Source organism: Symphalangus syndactylus, chromosome 19 (assembly GCF_028878055.3).
Source record: "Symphalangus syndactylus isolate Jambi chromosome 19, NHGRI_mSymSyn1-v2.1_pri, whole genome shotgun sequence".
Taxonomy (NCBI): Eukaryota; Metazoa; Chordata; class Mammalia; order Primates; family Hylobatidae; genus Symphalangus; species Symphalangus syndactylus.
The window spans coordinates 55,573,146-55,594,655 of record NC_072434.2 but is presented as its reverse complement, the minus strand read 5'-3'; the positions used below and the strand labels follow the sequence as shown (position 1 = coordinate 55,594,655).

The 21,510-nt window shown below is 39.1% G+C and overlaps 1 protein-coding gene across 9 annotated transcripts in view; it reads right to left on the bottom strand.

The window, feature by feature from the left end:
• The window catches only part of DAB1 (DAB adaptor protein 1), a 1,047,542-nt gene that overhangs the window by 137,482 nt on the left and 888,550 nt on the right, over positions 1-21,510 (bottom strand). For 8 of the 9 annotated variants that reach the window (XM_063613881.1, XM_063613879.1, XM_063613880.1 and 5 more), the window contains 2 exons: positions 17,580-17,719; positions 8,925-9,023 (listed from right to left, as the gene is read on the bottom strand). In XM_063613881.1, coding sequence (XP_063469951.1) covers positions 8,925-9,023; positions 17,580-17,719 — 239 coding nt within the window. Of the gene's footprint in view, positions 1-8,924; positions 9,024-17,579; positions 17,720-20,333; positions 20,402-21,510 lie in introns of all 9 variants that reach the window. The other variant, XM_055234516.2, reaches the window with a different exon arrangement.

The following is a 21,510-nucleotide window of genomic DNA, read 5'->3' as shown; positions in this document are numbered from 1 at the left end:
TGACAAAAACAAGAAATGGGGAAAGGATTCCCTATTTAATAAATGGTGCTGGGAAAACTGGCTAGCCATATGTAGAAAGCTGAAATTGGATCCCTTCCTTACACCTTATACAAAAATTAATTCAAGATGGACTAAAGACTTAAATGTTAGACCTAAAACCATTAAAATCCTACAAGAGAACCTAGGCAATACCATTCAGGACATAGGCGTGGGCAAGGACTTCATGTCTAAAACACCAAAAGCAATGGCAACAAAAGCCAAAATTGACAAATGGGATCTAATTAAACTAAAGAGCTTCAGCACAGCAAAAGAAACTACCATCAGAGTGAACAGGCAACCTACAGAATGGGAGAAAATTTTTGCAACCTACTCATCTGACAAAGGGCTAATATCCAGAATCTACAATGAACTCAAACAAATTTACAAGAAAAAAACAAACAACCCCATCAAAAAGTGGGCAAAGGACATAAACAGACACTTCTCAAAAGAAGACATTCATGCAGCCAAAAAACACATGAAGAAATGCTCATCATCACTGGCCATCAGAGAAATGCAAATCAAAACCACAGAGAGATACCATCTCACACCAGTTAGAATGGCCATCATTAAAAAATCAGGAAACAACAGGTGCTGGAGAGGATGTGGAGAAATAGGAACACTTTTACACTGTTGGTGGGACTGTAAACTAGTTCCACCATTGTGGAAGTCAGTGTGGCGATTCCTCAGGGATCTAGAACTAGAAATACCATTTGACCCAGCCATCCCATTACTGGGTATATACCCAAAGGACTATAAATCATGCTGCTATAAAGACACATGCACACGTATGTTTATTGCGGCACTATTCACAATAGCAAAGAGTAGGAACCAACCCAAATGTCCAACAACGATAGACTGGATTAAGAAAATGTGGCACATATACACCATGGAATACTATGCAGCCATAAAAAATGATGAGTTCATGTCCTTTGTAGGGACATGGATGAAACTGGAAACCATCATTCTCAGTAAACTATCGCAAGGACAAAAAACCAAACACTGCATGTTCTCACTCATAGGTGGGAATTGAACAATGAGAACTCATGGACACAGGAAGGGGAACATCACACTCTGGGGACTGTTGTGGGGTTGGGGGAGGGGGGAGGGACAGCATTAGGAGATATACCTAATGCTAAATGACGAGTTAATGGGTGCAGGAAGTCAATATGGCACATGGATACATATGTAACAAACCTGCACATTGTGCACATGTACCCTAAAACCTAAAGTATAATTAAAAAAAAAAAAGACATTAGAAAGTCATATAGCATAGGAAAATATCTTTTGCTGTATGCATCTGCCCTGAATATTGCAGAGTATTTAGCAGCTTTGGCTTTTAACAATTAAATTTCTGCATTACCAACCCTTCTGCAAAAAGTTGTGACTACCAAACCGCCTACACACATTTCCTAACCACTCCTTAGAGACGCAGAACCAGTCAAGTTGAGAATCTCTGAAACAAAAGAAAGAAAATAAGCTTAGGTATTATAGAATTCTAATTTGAATTCAATTTCTTTCGGGTGACCAGAGTGGAGGCTGGGGGTCAAATGACCAGAGTGGAACTTCATGAAGTCATTTAACCTATCTGTACCTTAGTTGATCCATCTATAAAAGGGGGATAATAAAAAATTCCAAGAACTGTTGGATGTAAATGAGACAGACCCATGAAAGCCTGCTCTAAACCACACTGTCATGTTTACAGGCTAGCCCTTATCCCCAGTCTTTTGAGAGTCCTGTGCACTGTCTCACTGACCAGGATGACAGCAACATCCCAGATACTTCTGGGTCCCAGAGACCACCAGGTCCCAGTGTGATGCTCTGCAGCCTCCTCAGCTTTTTCCTAACTCCTTCCCTGGGACATTTCCCTTTCTCAACCTCAGGTGCGCTCTCCAAACCTTGCTCAAAACATCCAGTTTGAACTGAAAGGAGAACAGACTTATTTTTGATGAGGCACAAATAAGGTGACATCTGGTTTTCACTGAGGAATAAATTATTAAATCAGCCCTGAAATTTAAGTGCAGTTACTGTATTTAAAACACAATTATCTATCTATTTTGAGGGACAATATTGAATCCTGGGCCACTCTCACCTCCTACCTGTTAAGCCTTAGTCATTTTGTGTACATTTGCTGATTCTTAACCATAAAGTCATTTTAGTTTTTATGTAGTAAGTATTACCGGGCACCAGCTATGTGTGAGTCATTGTGCTAGCTAGATAGACAATAGTGATGAACAAAAAGACGGGGCCTTATTTATCTCTATCTTTGTACAGGTACCCAATATTTCCTGAGTGAATGCACAGATATATGAAAATTTCTCTTTCATATATCTGTGCCTTTAGAAATACTGTTTTCTCTTCCCTTACTTAATTATCTGGTCCTCTCCAACTCACTCCTCCACTGCCAAGTCAATGAAATTTTTCAGCAACATTCTTGGCAAAGTTAAACCCCAGTCTCTGAACATGGACAACTCTGTTCACACTTGTATCTGTATCACACAATGACTCACACATAGCTGGTGCCCAGTAATACTTACTACATAAAAAATGAAATGACTTCGTGTTTAAGAATCAGCAAATGTGCACAAAATAACTAAGGCACAGCAGGTAGGAGGTGAGAGTAGCCCAGTATCTTGGCAGCTGTCAATTCACTTTGTGAATCTGGGTTCACTAATGAACTACGGGCATCTCAGGGGCAAGGACAGTGACCAATTCATCTTCAAATCCTTAGGAAACAGGGATGCACATGGCATAGAGTAGGCATCTAATATGTTACAAGCTGAGTATCCCAAATCCGAAAGTCTGAAACCTAAATTTCTCCCAAGTCCAAAACTTTTTGAGCCCTGACATGATGCTCAAAGGAAATGCTGATTGGAGCATTTCAGATTTTGGATTTTTGGATTTAGGATGCTAAACTGGTAAGTAAACATAATACAAATATTTCAACATCTGAAAAACTCTATAATTTGAAACACTTCTGGTCCCAAGCATTTCAGATAAGGGATACTCAACCTGTATTGCCTAATCATATATGGGTTATACTGTCAACATTCTATCTATCCATGACAAACTACGGACGAAGCAGCCCCAGTTGTAACTCCACCCCTTTTGTCTTCACTCAGGAAAGCTCATCAGAATGAAAGTGAATGACAGTGAGAATAAGACAGAGATAATAGGGAATCTGCTCTAATATAGATAAAGTGATTTTATAAAATCATTTATAAAATTTGGTATGCTATTATTAGTAACACCTCACTAGTATCGGAGATACTGGACCAAGTTACCAAGCTCTGCCATTTGTTAGCTATGTGACTTAAATTATATGGACCCTGGCTTTCCCATCTGCAAAACTGTGATAATAATAGCCTCTACTTCATAGAATTGCCGTAGCATACTTAGACTGGTGTGTCTAATAGCTCTAAGTGTTGGCTCATTCAAATGAATAAGCAAAATTCACATGTGTACGTGGCAACAAGGATGTTGCAACATCTTCAAAACTTGATGCAGACCACTGCCCTTCATCCTAAGAAACAGACTTACCTTTAGGGTCCTGCAGTATATATCATTTTTTATGATATAAAGTTGTAATAATTCTATGGATTAAAATGGTGAATGGAGAGAGAATAGAGTCAGTGAGGTTCACTAGAAAGTCTTGGAGTTGAAAAGTCTGTTCTGAGTCAACAGTCAGGTCAACCTCACTGTCCTTATCTGCAAAATGAAGATGACATAACTTCCTTGTCATCCATCTGTCTGGTCTACAGACCTAGTAACATCATGATATATTAACAATATCTAGGTATCTAAATGTATGAACAGCTTTCACTATTGATTTATTCCCTGCAACAAGCTAATAATAAAACAAAATTTACTCACATAAGGATTGGGATCAGGAGTTCTATGAAATTCAAGACAGGGTGTAAATTGCTGCAAAGGGTCTCTTTAATTGGGATCAAAACATTTTTGACAGCTGTTGGATTTTAGCTATTGTCACGTCCCGCAAATGTTTCTTTTCTTGGTTTTAAAAAAAAGTGCAGTCAAGCTTGAGCAAAAATACCGCAGATGAGATAAACAACTAAGACTGTCATTCCAAATGATAAAGACCCAGTTTTCCATTTCTTTGATATGGAAAAAAAAACTTCATTTAGAACCCATGCTGAACATTGAGTCAGTCCCCTGCTGGGCAATGACTAAGGTTTAGTAAACTGCTCCTGCTCATAATTTCCAATGGAGGTTTGTCAAATAAAAAGCATCAATAGATACGACTTTAAGAGAAAACACAATCTTAAAATTAGTCTCTGGACTCAACTTAGATGTGACTTTGCTCAGCACTTTATCTTCTACTTGACTTTCTTCAATAATATCTCATCAGATGGTTGTTGCTTGAATACCCCCAGCGATGGTGAACTCCCTCACACAGAAGGCAGTCCATTTAACTGCTGACTGATAGAAAAGCCTTCTTACTGATAAACAGAAACCACCTCCTAAAACTTCTATCAATTAGTCTTGGTTCCATTCCTTGAGGTCACACAGAGCAAGTTAGCTCCTCTTCCTACTTGACAACTCATATAAAGACTGTTAATGCTGGGCACAGTGGCTCACGCCTGTAATCCCAGCACGTTGGGAGGCCAAGGCGGGGGGTAGATCACCTGAGGTCAGGAGTTCGAGACCAGCCTGGCCAACATGGTGAAACCCTGTCTGTACTAAAATACAAAAAAAATTAGCTGGGTGTGCTAGCATACACCTGTAATCCTAGCTACTTGGGAGGCTGAGGCAGGACAATTACTTGAGCCTGGGAGGCGGAGGTTGCAGTGAACCAAGATTGCACCACTGCACTCCAGCCTGGGTGACAGAGTGAGACTCTGTCACAAAAACAAACAAACAAACAAACAACAACAAGAAAACAACAAAAAAGAAAGACTATTAATATGGGGTACCCTGACCCTTATCATCTTTACTTCAGATTTAAACACATTCAGTCCTTTTAACCATTTTGTAGCACGTTTCTTGAGGCATATTAACAAGCTAAGATTGCCAGATGCTACAGAAGTCTAATGTTAATCTAACAAAACTGGGGTAGACTGAGACAGAGAACATTCAACTCTACTTCCTTCCTAATTCTCCACTAGGGATGTAACATTTCCTCTACAAAGCTAAATGGCTTTGGGCGGAAATGATTTTACTATTTTCTCTTTGTGTCCAGCTAAAGAATCAAAAACAGTGCTACAAGGTTTGGTGGTATCTTTCTTTGGGGACAGTTTAGCCACATTTGAGTAAGGATGCAGATAAAAGTAAAGAACATAAACTACCTAATTAGTTAAAATCAAGTTAATTAGGACTTTAATGATCTGGGCACAGCCTATTTGATGGTGGGGTCCATGATAAAATAGCAAAGCCCAAAACATGACCCTCGGACAAGATAAAACACCAGATAACCTTCACCTCTGTCCTTGTCCCTTTGATTACACACACCAGGTGTCATGGTAATGGAAGAGACTAGAGATGATATCATATATTGGGGCATATAAATCATTGTGAAAGTATCTCTCAGTTAGGCTTGATCCACATTACTAAGCTCCCATAAAGAATGCTGGAAGACTAATAATAATTTCCTCCAAGTTTATATAAGCCCAGAGTTCTCCACATCCTGTGCTCCCAAAGATCCTATGAGCCACCTCTGTGTCAAGAAGTTCAGCACAGTTTCCAGGTCCCCAGTTGCCCGGATCCTCCTCATCAGAATATGTTTCCATCTGTCTATATCCAATTTAAAATGTGGACTTCAGAACTGAGCACAGGTCTCCAAACTACGGTCTTTACGGGAGAGAAAACCCACCTCCTCGGAGTTTTGAAGCCGTATTTTTATGAAGGCAGATAAAGCTTACATTAGGCTTATAACCCTGTTGAATACAAGCCCTTTTACTACCAATGCTTGTGCCTTCATCCTAAACTCCCTTCTACCAAGGCGTCCCCAGATAGGCCCACCTTCCTCTATAATATAGAGGTAAATTGCATCGATTTTTTATTCAGGCTGACTTGAGGTGAAATCCCAGTTCTGCTTCCTACATGCTGGGTTGTATTGTAAATATTTTTACATTTTCTGTATATGATGATGTTTTGACATCTTAAGAAATCTTTCTGGCTGGGGAGAAACTGCTTCTCAATTCTTAGACATAGCAAAGGACCCAGCCAGGAGCATGTCTTTGATATGCAGACTAACCAATCCAGAGCCACCCCTCCTCTGCCTGGCTTATACACCCCAGAAAGCAATATTCCTCTCCCTTCACTATCTCGGGGCAGAGGGGGATCACCCCTACAGCTTAGAGCCAGACAAAATGATTCAAACTAGCCAATCACTCACTCTGACCTGCCTTGCCTTTCCAGTGGGAATCCTAGTAAAGGAATGGCCTTAAGTCTCCCCCTTCTGCTTCTTGTCTTTTGCCTCCTGACTACCCTGGTGTCTTTCCCATATGGCCCTGTGTACTGTGCTGTGCTCCAGTTCTCTAGGACCTGTGAGTATAACAAACTGTGTTTTTTGTTTTTTGCTTTTCCCGGAGGCTTTCCAATGTCTCCTCTTATGGCCGCACCTGACTGACCAAAGAAAATGTTGTACGTATACACCATGGAATACTATGCAGTCATAAAAAAGAATGAGATCACATCTTTTGTGGGTATATAGATGGAGTTGGAGGCCATTATCCCTAGCAAACTAATATAGGAACAGAAAGCCAACTACCACATATTCTCACTTATAAATGGGAGCAAAATGATGAGAACTCAGGGACACATAGGCGGGAACAATAGACACTGGAGCCTACTTGAGAGTGGAGGGTTGAAGGAGGGAGAGGAAGAGAAAAAATAACTATTGGGTACTAGGCTTAGTACCTAGCTGACAGAATAATTTGTACAACAAACCCTGTGACATGAGTTTACCTATATAACAAACCTGCACATGTACCCCTGAATCTAAGTTTAAAAAGAAAAAGAATACAAAACATGGGTGAACTTAGAAAAGATTTATCTTGAGAGATAATAGGCATCATCGTTAAACAAAAGGACTCAGGAGCCAGACCGCCTAGGTCCTAATCCTGCCTCTGTCACCCCTTACTGCCAGCAAGTTGTGTAAACTTTCCCATCCTTGCTGTCTTCAACTATAAAATGAGAATAACAGTACCATCTACCTCCTAGGGTTGTTGTGAGGATTAAATGACCTGGTACTTATAAAGGGCTTACCACAATGCCTGGCACATAATATGTACTTGATAAAGTAGCTATTGTTAGTATCACCTCATAGGAATGTTGCAAGAATGAAACCGAATAATAAAGTAGCTATTGTTAGTATCACCTCATAGGAATGTTGCAAGAATGAAACCTGACTAACACGCATCTAGTATATAGGAGGTACTCGATAATGCGAGTTACGCCTAGCTATTTTTTATTGTGGTAAAATATATGACATACAATTTACCATTTTAACTATTTTTCAGTGTGCAGCTCAGTGGCATTAAATACCTTCACATTTTTGTGCAACCATCACCACTATCCATCTCTAAAAGATTCCATCTTCCCAAATTGAAACCTCATGCCTACTAAATAATAACACTTCATTTTTCCTTTTCCCTAGCCTCTGGCAATCACCATTCTACTTTCTGTCTTTATGACTGTGACTATGTTAAGTAATTCATATAAACGGTATCATACAATATTTGTCTTTTTGTGCCTGGCTTAATTCACTCAGCATAATGTCTTCAAGGCTCATACACATTGTAGCACAGGTCAGAACTTTCTTCCATTTGAGAGCTCCATAGAATTTCACTGGATGTATATACAACATTTTGTTTATCTATTCATCCATCTACAGGCATGGGTTACTTCTACCTTTTGGTTACTGAAAGTAATGCTGTTATGATCAGAGGTGTACAAATATCCATTTTATTACTAGTTATTTAGGAGCAATTTTTCTATACCTTTTTTTTCTTCAAGAAAATCCATTTTTACATTTAAACTATCATCTTACTACCCTTATGTTATCTTCATACTAGTCAGAACAAGGAAGAGAAAATAACAATGCAAAATGACCAAGGTCATGTAACTCGGCTGGTTAAGTATTGTTTATAAAGTGCTTGATAAATTACCTTTGTGAAGTTCATGATAGATGATATAGGTGGAGGTGTTTTATAAGCTGTAAAACACTGAATAAATATAAGGAAAAAGACATCTATTTGACTCTTGTTCTCTTGGAAAATGGATCATAGAAGGTTTTTCTATTTTCCTCTTACCACCAATGAACAGGACTGACAGTGTCAGGAGAGCTCTGGGGATGAATCTGGGAGTTAATTGCAGCTGTAAGGTTGATGAAAACACAAACCACTTCTTTGGTGGGTTCAACAAACATATCAGCCCTTAAATTTCCTGGTCGTGCAGTGATAGATTTCTTTTTTTAAGATTGAGAACTCCATTTATTCTTTTTGATTACAGCAATTGCAAGGTGCTCCAGGTTAAACTCAACAGAGTCTGGATGCTTTGACTGAGTCAAAAGATGTACATGTAGCTCCCTCTAGGACGCATGTCATTAAAGTTGCCAACACACAAAGAAATTTAACTTAAACTGTCACATTACCCATTGATCTTCAAAGCTCATCAATCTCCCATCAGATTACCAGGATAGTGTGACACTTTTATCGCCATTACACTATAAGAAACACAGTGCAGTCATACTGTGGCCAAGTCAGCAAAGAGACCTGCTTTGATGGATGATCACAGTTGATCAAGTTTGTCAGTTGCTTTATGTGTTTTTATGCTTGTTGTATATTTCTACCCAGAGAGTAGAGGCTTTTAAGGGCACATCTGTCAATGGATTCAATTTCACAATGCCGTGTGATTGCTTTACTTACCCCTGTCTTCTCATCAAAGATTTTGATTCCTCCAAAGGAGATGGTTAAAAAGATTTTCTGTTTGTGTTCTCCTTTGGAACGAGCGCCAGCAACAACGCCCTGTTGAAAGGAAGAACATGGTTTTTACTTTAGTGTTTTCATTTGAAAATTCTCTCTGGTCCCAAAGGCACGTCAGATACCATCAACCAATGCCACCAATCATGCACACTGCTTTCCCTTCCCACTTCCACATTTCTCTACTCAATGCGCTCACATCTTCTTGGTGTTTTAGGGTAATGCTTGTCCTGGTGCTTCTAACACATTGTGTAGAGAAATATTTGAATGTTCACTCACTGAACTAATCAAAATTTATAGAATGGTGTCTAGATGCTCAGCTCAGAATTGGGGGTCCCAAGATAGACACAATATGGTATTCCTATTAATGTTTTTTCTGGATTTTATATTAGATACGATTTTAATCTTTTAAATAAAGGTGAGCCACAAAGTACATTCCTACATGTAATTTTATTTTTTATAATTCTGGAAAACGTTTTCATATGAATCAATTTTAGATAATAGAAATAAAATAACAAATGCTAGATTGTCCATTCTGCTGGAAAAAAAATGTGATCACCATAGTTAGATGCATATTGATTGTAATTTTTATTCAAAGACATTTTGTGTTTACCACTACCCTTGTTCCTCTCATTCTCACATTCCGTTTATCAAAAAAAAAACTGTTTCCTCACTGTCTCAAATATTTTATAAGCCAAAGATATGTCTATGAGTCAGTGAGAAGGTAAGCTTCACAAAAGGTTGGGGTGTTACTTTGTTCACTGCTTTATCTCTAGTGCTTAGAACAGTCCCTGGAGGGCAGGAGGTGCTTAGCAAATAATTGCTAAGTGAATATGTGATATCCAGAGTCCCCCAAAGTTGATATGATTCAAATTAAGAATAAAGACACTTGCCTTTCAAATTAGATTCTGTGTTGGCCAGTTGCAGGAAAGCATGGGCTCCATACTAGGGTAGAACTCAGGGCATAAAGACCTTTCAAGGGATCTACAGTCTCAGGGGCTGTTGCTGACCATGCATTAGGGGCCTTGAGGCTTCCAGCCTCTCGTTACCGCCAGCCTCTAAAGATGGCAAGATTAAGCCCAACTCTCAGCAGTTATGGTTCTGGGCTTTTAGAAGAAGAAAAGTCTAAAATAATATTGACTTCCTATTTCCAGGAGACAAAAGTACTATGTGCTATTCTCAGCATCAGTTTTGGGGAATGGTTGGTGTTAGAGAGCAGTAGGTATGACCAGAGGTATGAGGAAGGCACATTCTGTTGAGGATGTTTGATTATCCTCACCTTGGGTATTGGAAACATTCTGTGGAATCAGAATATCTAAGTTATACTCCTGGTTCTGTATAATCTTGGATAAATTACTTAACCTCTTAGTTTCACTTCCTCAAGTGTAAAATACATCATTTTTTTGCATGGTTGAGAGAATTAAATAAACATTTCTGTAAAGTGCCTAGCACAATGCCTGGTATACTGAAGAAATATAATAAAAATTAACTTCTTCTAGAAAATACATGAATGTCCATTACAGTTTGTGTTTCAGTTCCTGTTTAGACACCTGCTAGGAGGAAATTCCCTCTTTCACACATCACCCATTCATTCTCAAGCATGTCTTGCAGACTCACAGACATGCAGAATGCATAGCACCACAGAAAACCTTAAAACTAATAGATCCAAGTTTCTCAACTGACAGATGAGAAAAATGATGAACTGAAAGGTAGTAGACCATCCTGAGACAGCACAGGGAATTGGTCAAAGAGCTGAGACTACAACTCAGCTCTCCTAGCACTTGGTGCTGGGACCAGTGATTATCCTTTACATTGTGTCTTCTTTCTAGGGGGCCTAAGTCTCTCCCTACAGCCCCCTTCCAATCTTCCTCTTTCAGCCTTTCAAAGCTGCTCCGTATTGACATAAGACCCCTCCTCCAGCGACTGCTCTCTAAAACGTTAGTGTAACTCTTAACTCACATACAAAGCAGAGTTCTCTGTCTCTTCAATCCCTCCATGCATTCAATGGTTTCTAGATTGCTCAATGTGCTCCTTGTTTTACCATGAATTCACTGTGGGATGCTTTTAAGGAACATGCAGAAATGGCCAAAGTATGTCTTTGGAATCCCAGGGGTAACTCTTAATTTCTGTTTAATGCCACCCTCTCTGACCCTCTTAGCCAACAGAGCACACCCTTTATGCCAAATTGCATCTCCTTTGTTTTCCCTTCTTCACTTTTCTCCTGGAAGTTACCACCATCTGACATTTCACAAATTCATTCGTTGATTGTCTGCCTTTGCCTAATAGAGCAAAAGCTCAATTGTGCATGGAACTTTATTTGGTTTGTGCCCAGGGCTGAGAATGGTCTAGTGTAAAGCAGGAACTCAAAGAGAAGGAAAGTGACTTTCCCTCACTTTACTTTTAAATATGTGTTCTCAGATGGATTTGGAGTAAAATAATACATGATACTATCCCTTCACACCCCAACCTTCAATCTCGGATATCCAGGATACATACAAATGAGAAAAATAATTAGCCGCTTTCTGGGGGACTGAATGTGTCCCCTCAAATGCATGTGTTGAATCTTGATTGCCAGAGTGATAGTACTGGGAGGTGATTAAGTGATAAGGGTAGAACACTCATAGAGGGGATTAGGGTTCTTATAAAAAGGCTTCAGAGAAGGAGTTTATTCCCCTTTCTGCCCTTCTGTTTTGAGGATACAGCATGCATCTGCTTTGGAGGATGCAGTAACAGGCACCATCTTGGAAGCAGAGAGATCAGGGCCCTCACTGGACAACCAACCTGCTGGCCCCTTGATCCTGGACTTGCCAGCAACCAGAACTGTGAGAAAACAAATTTGTTTTTTATAAATTACCCAGTCTTAGGCATTTTGTTACAGTAGCACAAATGGACTAAGATATGCCCTCCTAAAGGAAAGTACTGGAAGGACTGTCAAAGGGGAGGAGACTGTCTCCTTCTCGTTTTATTCCTTCTTCCTTTAGGTGAGAAGAGCATAGGACAGGGTGGGGAGAGGGCTACACCTCTGGTCAGGAAGAGAAGTTTCAATGTCTCCATTTCCAAAACAGTCCTAACAGCTCCTAGCTAACAGATTTCCTGGAATATCAAATAGCAATAATTCCTAGCACATAGTAGTGCCGATTAGATACTAAGGCCCCCTTTGCTTGTTGGTGTCAAGTAGCTACCAAAGAATTCCCTGGTAGAATATGGCTGTAGGTGAAGAAGGATGGAAAAAGCCAACATACATGTTCCAGGAGCATTTCCACTTGGGGCTGCTGATGGTGAATTTACATGACAAATGAAAAAGAGAAGGACAATCCATAAGGTGCTATCTTTGGGGAAAGAAAAGTCCCATCTTATCAAGCATGTTTTTCTTGTGAGACAGGACTCTGGGTCAAGCTCTGAAAAACCGCACTCAGTCTAGAGTGGGCCTGCACAAGACAGTGCCTTCAGGACACTGATGGGCTCATCTCCCCACAAGATTATTCATGGCCACTGTGCAGAACTAACAGAGGCCCAGGAGACAGCTCTGGTTAGGGAGTCAAAAGAAGTGGACGTAGGTCCTGTTATGGACTCTGTGCCCGATATTAGCCACCTGACCTAGTAAGTCACCACTGGAAATCTGGAAACCAGAGTCAAACATTTTCTTGGGTGCCTATGCTAGAGGTTCTCTTACCCATCATATAATTTAGTCAATATCACAATTCTGGGAAGTAAGAATTACCGCCCTCATTTTACAGATGAGGAAACATAAGGCCAGGGGATCGAATGACCTCCTAGAACCTAAAGGGGCTAATAAGTCATAGAAGTGAAAGTCAAACATTGATCTTTCTGATTCTCAAGGTAGGAATCCTTCTACTGCAATCTTCTCTTCTCTAAGAGCCCCTTTTTGGGAAACAGATTTTTAAAAAATGACCATATAATGATGCATGCTACAAATATGTCCAAAAGTTTATGAAAATAGCTAGGTAGAACCAACAGCTTCCAAACTTAGTGGTGAAGAGGAACCCCAAAATGAGAATAATATTCATGTTTCTCACCTCATAAGAGTGTTGGGACACTTAAGCAAACTATGCATCTACTGCACTTGGCACAGTGTGCAGGGAGAGCTCAGTAAATAACAGTTATACTTTTGAGACCTAATATTGATATGATTAAGCAATACCACATACTAGGCACTGTGTGAAATGATTGACACAGGCATCCTCAAGGGAGTCACAAGTAGGCAGTCTCGATGGAGGAAGTTACATATAGAGAAAAGGTCAGGCACGCCAAGCAAGAGTCACAGGCTGCCCTGTTCAGCTCAGGGGTTGCTTTGAGAATCGGGTGTATGATTTACATGAAACGGCTCTGAGAAAACATTCACACAGCACGGTACATGCACCCAACGTTATGACTGTGCTCTCCAGGGAACATGTAAAACATATGTGTAAATGCAGCAGGTTTCAGGCATGAATTCTGAAAACCTTAGAATGCTATTCCAGAAAGCCCCATGTAATAAGCCTAGTCTGCATTCTCCATTCTCAGTTCTAGCTAGTTACCAAGTATATGAACCAAAGGGGAAAAATTCATTCTGTTTCATTTTTTCCCAGTTAAAAAGGGGAATACAAGTATCTTTCTCTGTCCTGTTTTTGACCAGAGACTGATTCCTACAGACTAGAACTGCGTTCTCTGATCTCCTGAGCTTTCTTCTCCGTGGCTCCAGTTGTGTTCCACCAATGCAAGGCACAGGCAGGAGATCAGCGGGTAGGAGAGAGAGGTCAGGGCATTGCTCCACACTCCCTTATCATCCTTCATTTGCATCTCTGGTAGTAGCTATATTTTGTGTGGTGAGAAAGGGAGACTTTCTTATCAATTCTGCTCTCCCTGTGTTTCAGTAAATATATATCTTCCTAGGAGTGGTAATAGCTTCCCACTGTTGCTAGATTCTGAGTACCCCTCATTTGCTACCTTAAATTTACCCACCCGTTGGAAGTAGCTCCTTCATTAAAGTATCCTCATCTGATCTTTCTGGGGTAGATTTTGGTTCTTTCAGGATTCTGACTGACATAGTTAAGGTTCTGCACTTAGCTCTCCAGGCACTGTCTTTGGAGACCTCATCTTTTCCTTAACTTCAATCACCACCATTTTGCCACCGTCTCCGAAAGCTGACTACTTTAGAAGTCAGTGATGTGTGATGTGACTACTGGGTAGTAGCTTACTGGTAGGAGCTTAAGATCTAGTTTGGGAACCTCAATAAATTAAATGCAAATACAAAACAGAATACAATTAAGGGCAAAACTGTGTCTTGTCGAACACAGGCCCTCTTGGTATCTGGGTTAGAATTCATTTTATCATAGATTAAATGAAGGCTGTGAGGCAAATACTTTAACTTCTCTGTCTCTCAGATTTCTTCTTCACAAAACAGGGAAGCTAATATGTATCTCATATGATCAAAGGATATAATATATGCGAAAACGCTTTGTGGATTGTAAATTAAAATATGATGTCAACAAATGATGATGATGATCATGATGCTTTGTTGGTAGACAGGCAATGGGTCACTCATACTCATTATATGAATCCACCTACAATCCAAGAGAAAACTCTCTAATGCAAGAACACGCACCAGCTTCAGAGAGTCTAGCAAAGGAAACAGAATTTTTATTTCTCATATGGCCTGACGAGAGTAAGTGGGCCTTTTTGCAAGGGTAAGAGGCATTTTGTACTTCTCTCTTACTTTCCTGGGCAGATGGCCAAATGGAGAATTGATCATTTATGTTTCTGTGTTTCCTAAAGAAAAACCACTGGGAGCTGAAATGTCAACATTCTTCTCAGCAACCTGCAAATAATGAAACACAATTGTCTGGAAATCAAGGAACCCTCAACAAGTTCAGTGCATCTGACAGGAGTATGTTATAGTAGGACAAACTCTCAGGGCTTTGGGGACCTCATGGTTATAAGAGGTGACAGATGGAGCACTTCACTGCAGGTCACACACACACACACGGTTGGCAGCCATTGCTAGGCCTAGTCCAGCTAGCTTGGGCCAATGTTAATCCTGAGTGAGAATGTTCAGGTAGCAGAGGCCAACTCCTCTTAGGCCTCAGTGTTTCCAAGAAGGCAGCTGGCCAATGAGGTGCTCTGTGACCGAACCTGGTGAATGGTCATCTCCCAGATGCTGGGAGCATGAGCTCTTTCCTCCTCCTCAGCAGACTTGTGGCTCTGGATGAGAACCAGATTTCTGCATCTTCTTCATGTCTTTTAATTAATATTTGTTAGAGCAAATCTCCATTTGCCAGACTTCATATTCATTGAGGAGGGACTTCAGCAATAACCAAGATCTTGGCCCTTATCCCCATCTTTAACTAGGGTCCCCTTGGGATGGAAGGTGTGGCTCTACCTGATTGGAGAGTTTGAAGCAGCAGGTGAACATACAAAGATCAATCTCTTCTGGGGCTCTCTGTGCAATCTGCCTGCTGAAAGACAGACTGCATTCTCATCTGATCTCATGCACGAGTAATGAGTCCTACTCTGGGCAAGGGCAGGGGTTGGGAGAACAGGGGGATCTGCAGTTGTCCAACACCCCTGCAAACCAAGTGGAATAGCTCATCTTATTCACGAGTGCTCACTGTGGCTGTGTATCTATGTCACATCCTCCAGGCCAGCATTTATCAGTCAGAAAGCTAGAGTTTGGAATTCTTCCTGTCCAGCTCTTGTCTATTAATCACTCAGATTTGAACTTTGGAGAAGAAAGCTCATCACTGGACTACCCTAAAATTGTATAACATTGCTTAATTATTGCAAAAAAAAAGATGCACTAATTTCTTCCAAGCTTATTGTGAAATAATGGTATTGATGTATTTTATGCCTTTTTCTAGTATACTTTATAGTAAATACATAACTATTAAAGTTTGTTTACATAACAGCTTAACAAATAAAAAGAAGACATATAAATGAATATCCAGTGTAGAAAATTAAGAGTTTTAAAAATCATGACTCTTAGAGCCATACTATAGGGAAACATAGCATCTGGTATATATGCTAACCTACTAAAAATTTTGTATAGCATAAACAAAAATAATAACTGATTTACTCAGCATCTATGAAAGTAAAGGTGATGCCGATTTTATCACATTTTACGTTTATGCATTTTACAGGTTTTAATACTTTTACATACCTAACAAGCTTTTTTTTTCTTTTCTTTCTTTTACATTTGAAAATATTTCATTGACAAAGTCATGTCTTCATGGGCTATTTGAAGATGTATATATAAATGTATATGTATATATGCTCATATATATTGTTAGATGAAGGGGAAAAAGTCCCAAGACAGGAAACTGTATAAATTATAATTTCAATTTTATTACATATATGTGTATAATTCATATATTATATATGTAAAACCACAAAAAAACTTGTAAATTATACACAAAAATGTTGACACTGATTGTCTTTGTGGGGTTGTGGATTATTTCAGTTTTCTCCCTTACATTTTTCTGTATTTTCAAAATATTCCATAATGCACATAAGTGAACTCTGTAATCAGAAAAATAAATAATATGTGTTTGAAATACATATGATATTTGTAGACTTCTTGCTAAATCATTTATTTTTTCAATATTTTATAACTTTTTAAAAGAAACAATATATGGACATCAGAATCTGAGAAAAGTGTTATTTTTGTATACTTTTAAGGCTGTTTAATAAAATAATTTATTTTGTATATTTAAAAAATTTCTAATTTCTGGCCGGGCACAGTGGCTCACGCCTGTAATCCCAGCACTTTGGGAGGCCGAGGCGGATGGATCATGAGGTCAGGATTTCGAGACCAGCCTGACCAACATGGTGAAACCCCGTCTCTACTAAAAATACAAAAATTAGCCAGGCCTGGTAGTGTGCGCCTATAATCCCAGCTACTCAGGAGGCTGAGGCAGGAGAATTGCTTGAACCCGGGAGGGGTAAGTTGCAGTGAGCCGAGATTGCGCCACTGCACTCCAGCCTAGGTGACAGAGTGAGACTCCTTCTCAAAAAAAAAAAAAAAGAAAAGAAAATCTAATTTCTTTCTTAGATTCCTCAGAGAAAAGGCTTCTTTATAGCATTTAAAATCAGAAATCTCTTCATGATATCTCCAAATCCCAAAATATAATTACATTTTACTTTAAGGATATTATTTTAAAGTGTTTGGGGTACATTTGTAGAAATTGTAAGAATGAATAAAATCAACTTTTATCTTAACATCTCTTACCATATGGCAAAAATATATATTATTTATTCAAAAATAACAAGATGGCAAAATTCGTAAAATGTGGGGGACAAAACAATTTGATAATTTTGTACTTTTATTTTTGCAGGAGTTGCAAAATGAAAATAAAATGGAATAAAATGTGATACACTAAAAAATTATAAACCTGGGCCTACCAAAATATTTCCACATAGTAGGTGCTCAATAAACATTTGCTGAATGATTGAAATCTCTTCCCAATGAGAAAGTATGGTGATTCAACATAAGCCAAGTAATTTACCAATAAATGAATAAAGTTATTTACAATTATGATGGTAACCACTTGTTTTCCTCATTCACATTAAACACAAAATATTGAAAAGAAAACATTTGCATAGCACCTTGAGTTTCATCATGGAATCTTGACATAACTTGTCTCCCCGAGCTGCGGAAACTTCATCAATCCCGATCAATTTGGCTTTGTACCGGACCCCTTCACCTTTAAACCTCTTTATCAAAGTGGCTTCACTGCGATCCTGACCTAAAAAGAGAAAAAGCAGATTCAAACATGTAGCTGTACAGACCCCAGTGGCTTTGTGTATCCACAATTCCAAGATCCACTGTCTGGTTTCATCTACATTCCCGGAAAGTCAAATCACTGGACTCAGGAGAAAAGAATAGGAGTATTCCTAGATGCAAATTCTGACTCCATCCATTTAAGTCCTGAGACAAATTCCTTCTCGTTTCTGAGACTCAGTTTTCTCAGGTAGGGAAAAATAAGTTAAAAATAACCACCTCAACAGGGTATTATGATAAATAAATCAGATAATATGTGTGAAGCATCTAATTCAGGGTTTGTTAAGCAAGAGATATTCAACAAATGATCATAATCACCCACTAAGAGTTCATGTCCGAAATTGTTGTTAGAATAATATTAGCACCGAGTCTCTGGCATTGCCAACATTCAATAATAGCTTGGCCAGGGTCCAAGACCCTCTTCCCACCCAATTCCATGAGCTGTTTCACAGTGAAACTCCAGAGTAATTACCTGAGGACAATTATCAAAAAATAGTTTTATGACATCTCTTCTGGTAAGCCATGTGTGCAGGAAAATAGGCTTCCACGCTACGTGCTATTGTGTGTCTGCACCTTCCAACAGGCTCTCTCAATAATTATTAAGATAATATTTTGCTAAGACACATCAACCAGGAGCTCAAGCATATCTACATGAAGTGAGGACAATAAAGTTAACTCTGAACTGAGCAAGCGCTTCATGCCAGATGTTCTCTAAACTTTATCCCCACTCTTCACAACAAGCAAACCATTTCCATTTTCCAGATGATGAAGTCGAAGGTCACAGAGTTTAGGTAGCTTGCCCAAATAAACATGGTCCGAAATAAGATGAATACATAGGAATTGAAACCCATCATTAACCTCATCATACTTTGACTAGTCAGAGGTCTGGACATTGTACAGTTGGTTCTTAAAACCTGGAGTGTCCTGTCTGTTATTCATCTCCTATAATATCCTTAACTTCAACTCTTGATTTCTCCTTCATCATGCTTACTTCATCTGTCAGAAACACAGAGCTGAGGACATTAGAGATAATTCAGCCTGTTTCCCTCTATCTACAGACGTGCAAACTAAGGCCTTTCTATATTGTGGGGTTGAGAATTATCAGAAGACATGCTTAAAATAGAAAAAAAAAAGACAGCAATCACTAACTATCATATAGTACTTTTCTATTGACAAAACACAACTTTCATTTCATTCATTTATTCATTCATCCCTTACCAAGCATCTCTTCTGTACCGGTGCTATTATTCCCTGGCAACAGATGAATGAGACAACATCTGTGCCCTCAGAAGCTTAAGTTTTTGGTGACTGCAAATACAAATGTATTTTCATTACGCTAAGTGTGTAAGAAGGTTCAAGCTTTAGAATCAGACATCCTTGTTTCGAATCATACGTCCCTCTCATAAGTCAACTGAACTGTCTGAGCCTCAGTTTTTTAATGTGTTGGATGACAATAAAGTATCTACCTTACAGCATTAGCATGAACAGTAACTTCAGTGAGATAGTATGTGTGAAGCATGTATTTACATGGTAAGTTTTCTACAAATGGTAGCTGTCACCACAGTTTTTTTTTTTTTTTTTTTTTAAACAGTGTCTCACTTCATCACCCAGGCTGGAGCACAGTGGCGCGATCACAGCTCACTGTAGCCACGACCTCCCAGGCTCAGGCAAGTCTCCTACTTCAGCCTCCCAAGTAGCTGGAACAACAGGTACACATGGTCACACTTGGCTATTTTTTTGTAGAGATAGGGTTTTGCCATGTTGCCCAGTCTCAGACTTTCAGATTCAAGCAATCCACCACCTTGGCCTCCCCAAGTGCTGGGATTATAGGCATGAGTATCGCCACTATTATAAGCCCAGTAAAAGAAGCAAGTAGAAGACACAATCCTGGGAGGGTGGAAGGCAGAGAGTAGGAATGTCTGTCCAGCCACAGGTCTGGACCTGTGGTCCTGACCCCCAGTTTTCTTTTTGTTTTTTTCCATGACAACCCTGCTGATTCCTCATATATTAAAGCCTTTGAGTAATATTCCATAAAGCAAATATAACACAGGGATGATTAGTCAGAAACTATAATCAGTATAATACTTAAGCCTCAGCATTCTATAAGAGCAGATGTCAGAGACTAGAGCTAAGAACAAAGGGACATTTGCCATAATACACCTTATATCATAGCTAAACATCTCTCCTCTTCAACATATGACACTATTTCAGTCCATAATAACATCTCTTTCACCACTGAGACTTCCTCAAACTTTAATTATAATCACAATACCAGGTAGCATTCATCACAAAGCATATTATATGCATCAACTTGTTAAGTCCAGAAAATAATTGTAGAGGTAGGTACGATTATTCAGGTTTCATAGATGAGGCTCTAAACTGAAGTGTTAGAGGCCATGTAACTTGTCAAAACTTACAGAGTAGAACCTGAACTTAGATTTGTCTCATGTCAAAACCCACATTTGTGGTTTGCTTGTGTTCTGTGTTTTCAAGCCTGTTTGCCTAGCCACCATGATTAATTGCTTCTTTTCTAAGCAACTTTCTTATAAAGCCCCATCTTTATCTTGACCAAAACTCACCTGGCCCAAATCCGATGGTACTCAACACATTGGCAGCATTAAAACCCCATGGAAGGATGGAGAGACAGCTTGAAAATGGAACAGATTCCAGTCATCAGTCGTCTCTAAAAAAACGTCTATGAGTCAGATACAAAGACAGCCTTAAGAAACATTTGTCAGGGCACAGAACTCTGCCAAGAAAGAAGATTCATAAGAGAAAGCAGAGCCATAGCAGGTGAACAAGGGCAGAGATTAATAAGAAAATATTAGGCCATTTAGAGGAAAGTAGGGAGCCCAATTTAGATTAGGACCTAGGGCCAAGCTAATTTGTATGAAGAGCACTTATGCAGTAGATAATCCAGTTTCTCATTAAATGCTTCACCATTAAAAGGGTAATTTTTCATGAGCACATCTTGAGCAAGGTCTCAGTTATATTAGTTAAGAAATAAATAACAGATATCAGAGCCATAAGAGTTTAATTCTATCTGAGACACATACAATATAAAGGTGTTGGGAATAGGATCAGTCTTCATGCATTTTAGGTCACCGTGAATCCCAGCCTGTGTTACTGAAAACACCACTGACCCTCTGTTTCAAGATGGACAAGAGAAAGACCGCAGGTTTGAGGAAAATCACCCATATGGTCACTGTTATTGAGTTTTTAGTACAGTTACTGTGCCAAGGGTTTCACATGCAATTTCTCATTTAATCTTCACATTTGCTCTTGAGTTAGGCTCCATAATGAGTCCTCTTTTCAGAAGACAACACAAACACCCAAAGTCCACAGTATAACTTGAATGTTAAAATAACAGCTATATTGAGATACAACTCACATACTGTACAATTCACCATTTTAAAGTATACAATCCAGTGGGTTTAGTATAGTCACAGAATTGTACAACCATCACCACTATCTAATTTTAGAACATTTTTGTCATCCCAAAAAGAAGCCCTGTACTCATTAGCTGTCACTCCCTATCTTCCCATTCCCTCTAATCTCTAACCACTAATCTCCTGTCTTTATATATTTGCCTATTCTAGACATTTAAATAATTGTTATCTTATAATATACAATTTTTTGGGTTTGGCTTCTTTTACTTAGCAGGATGTTCTCAAGATTCATCCATGTTATAGCACGTATCAGTAATGCTTTTTTTGCTGAATATTATTCTATTGTGTGGTTATACCACATTAGCTC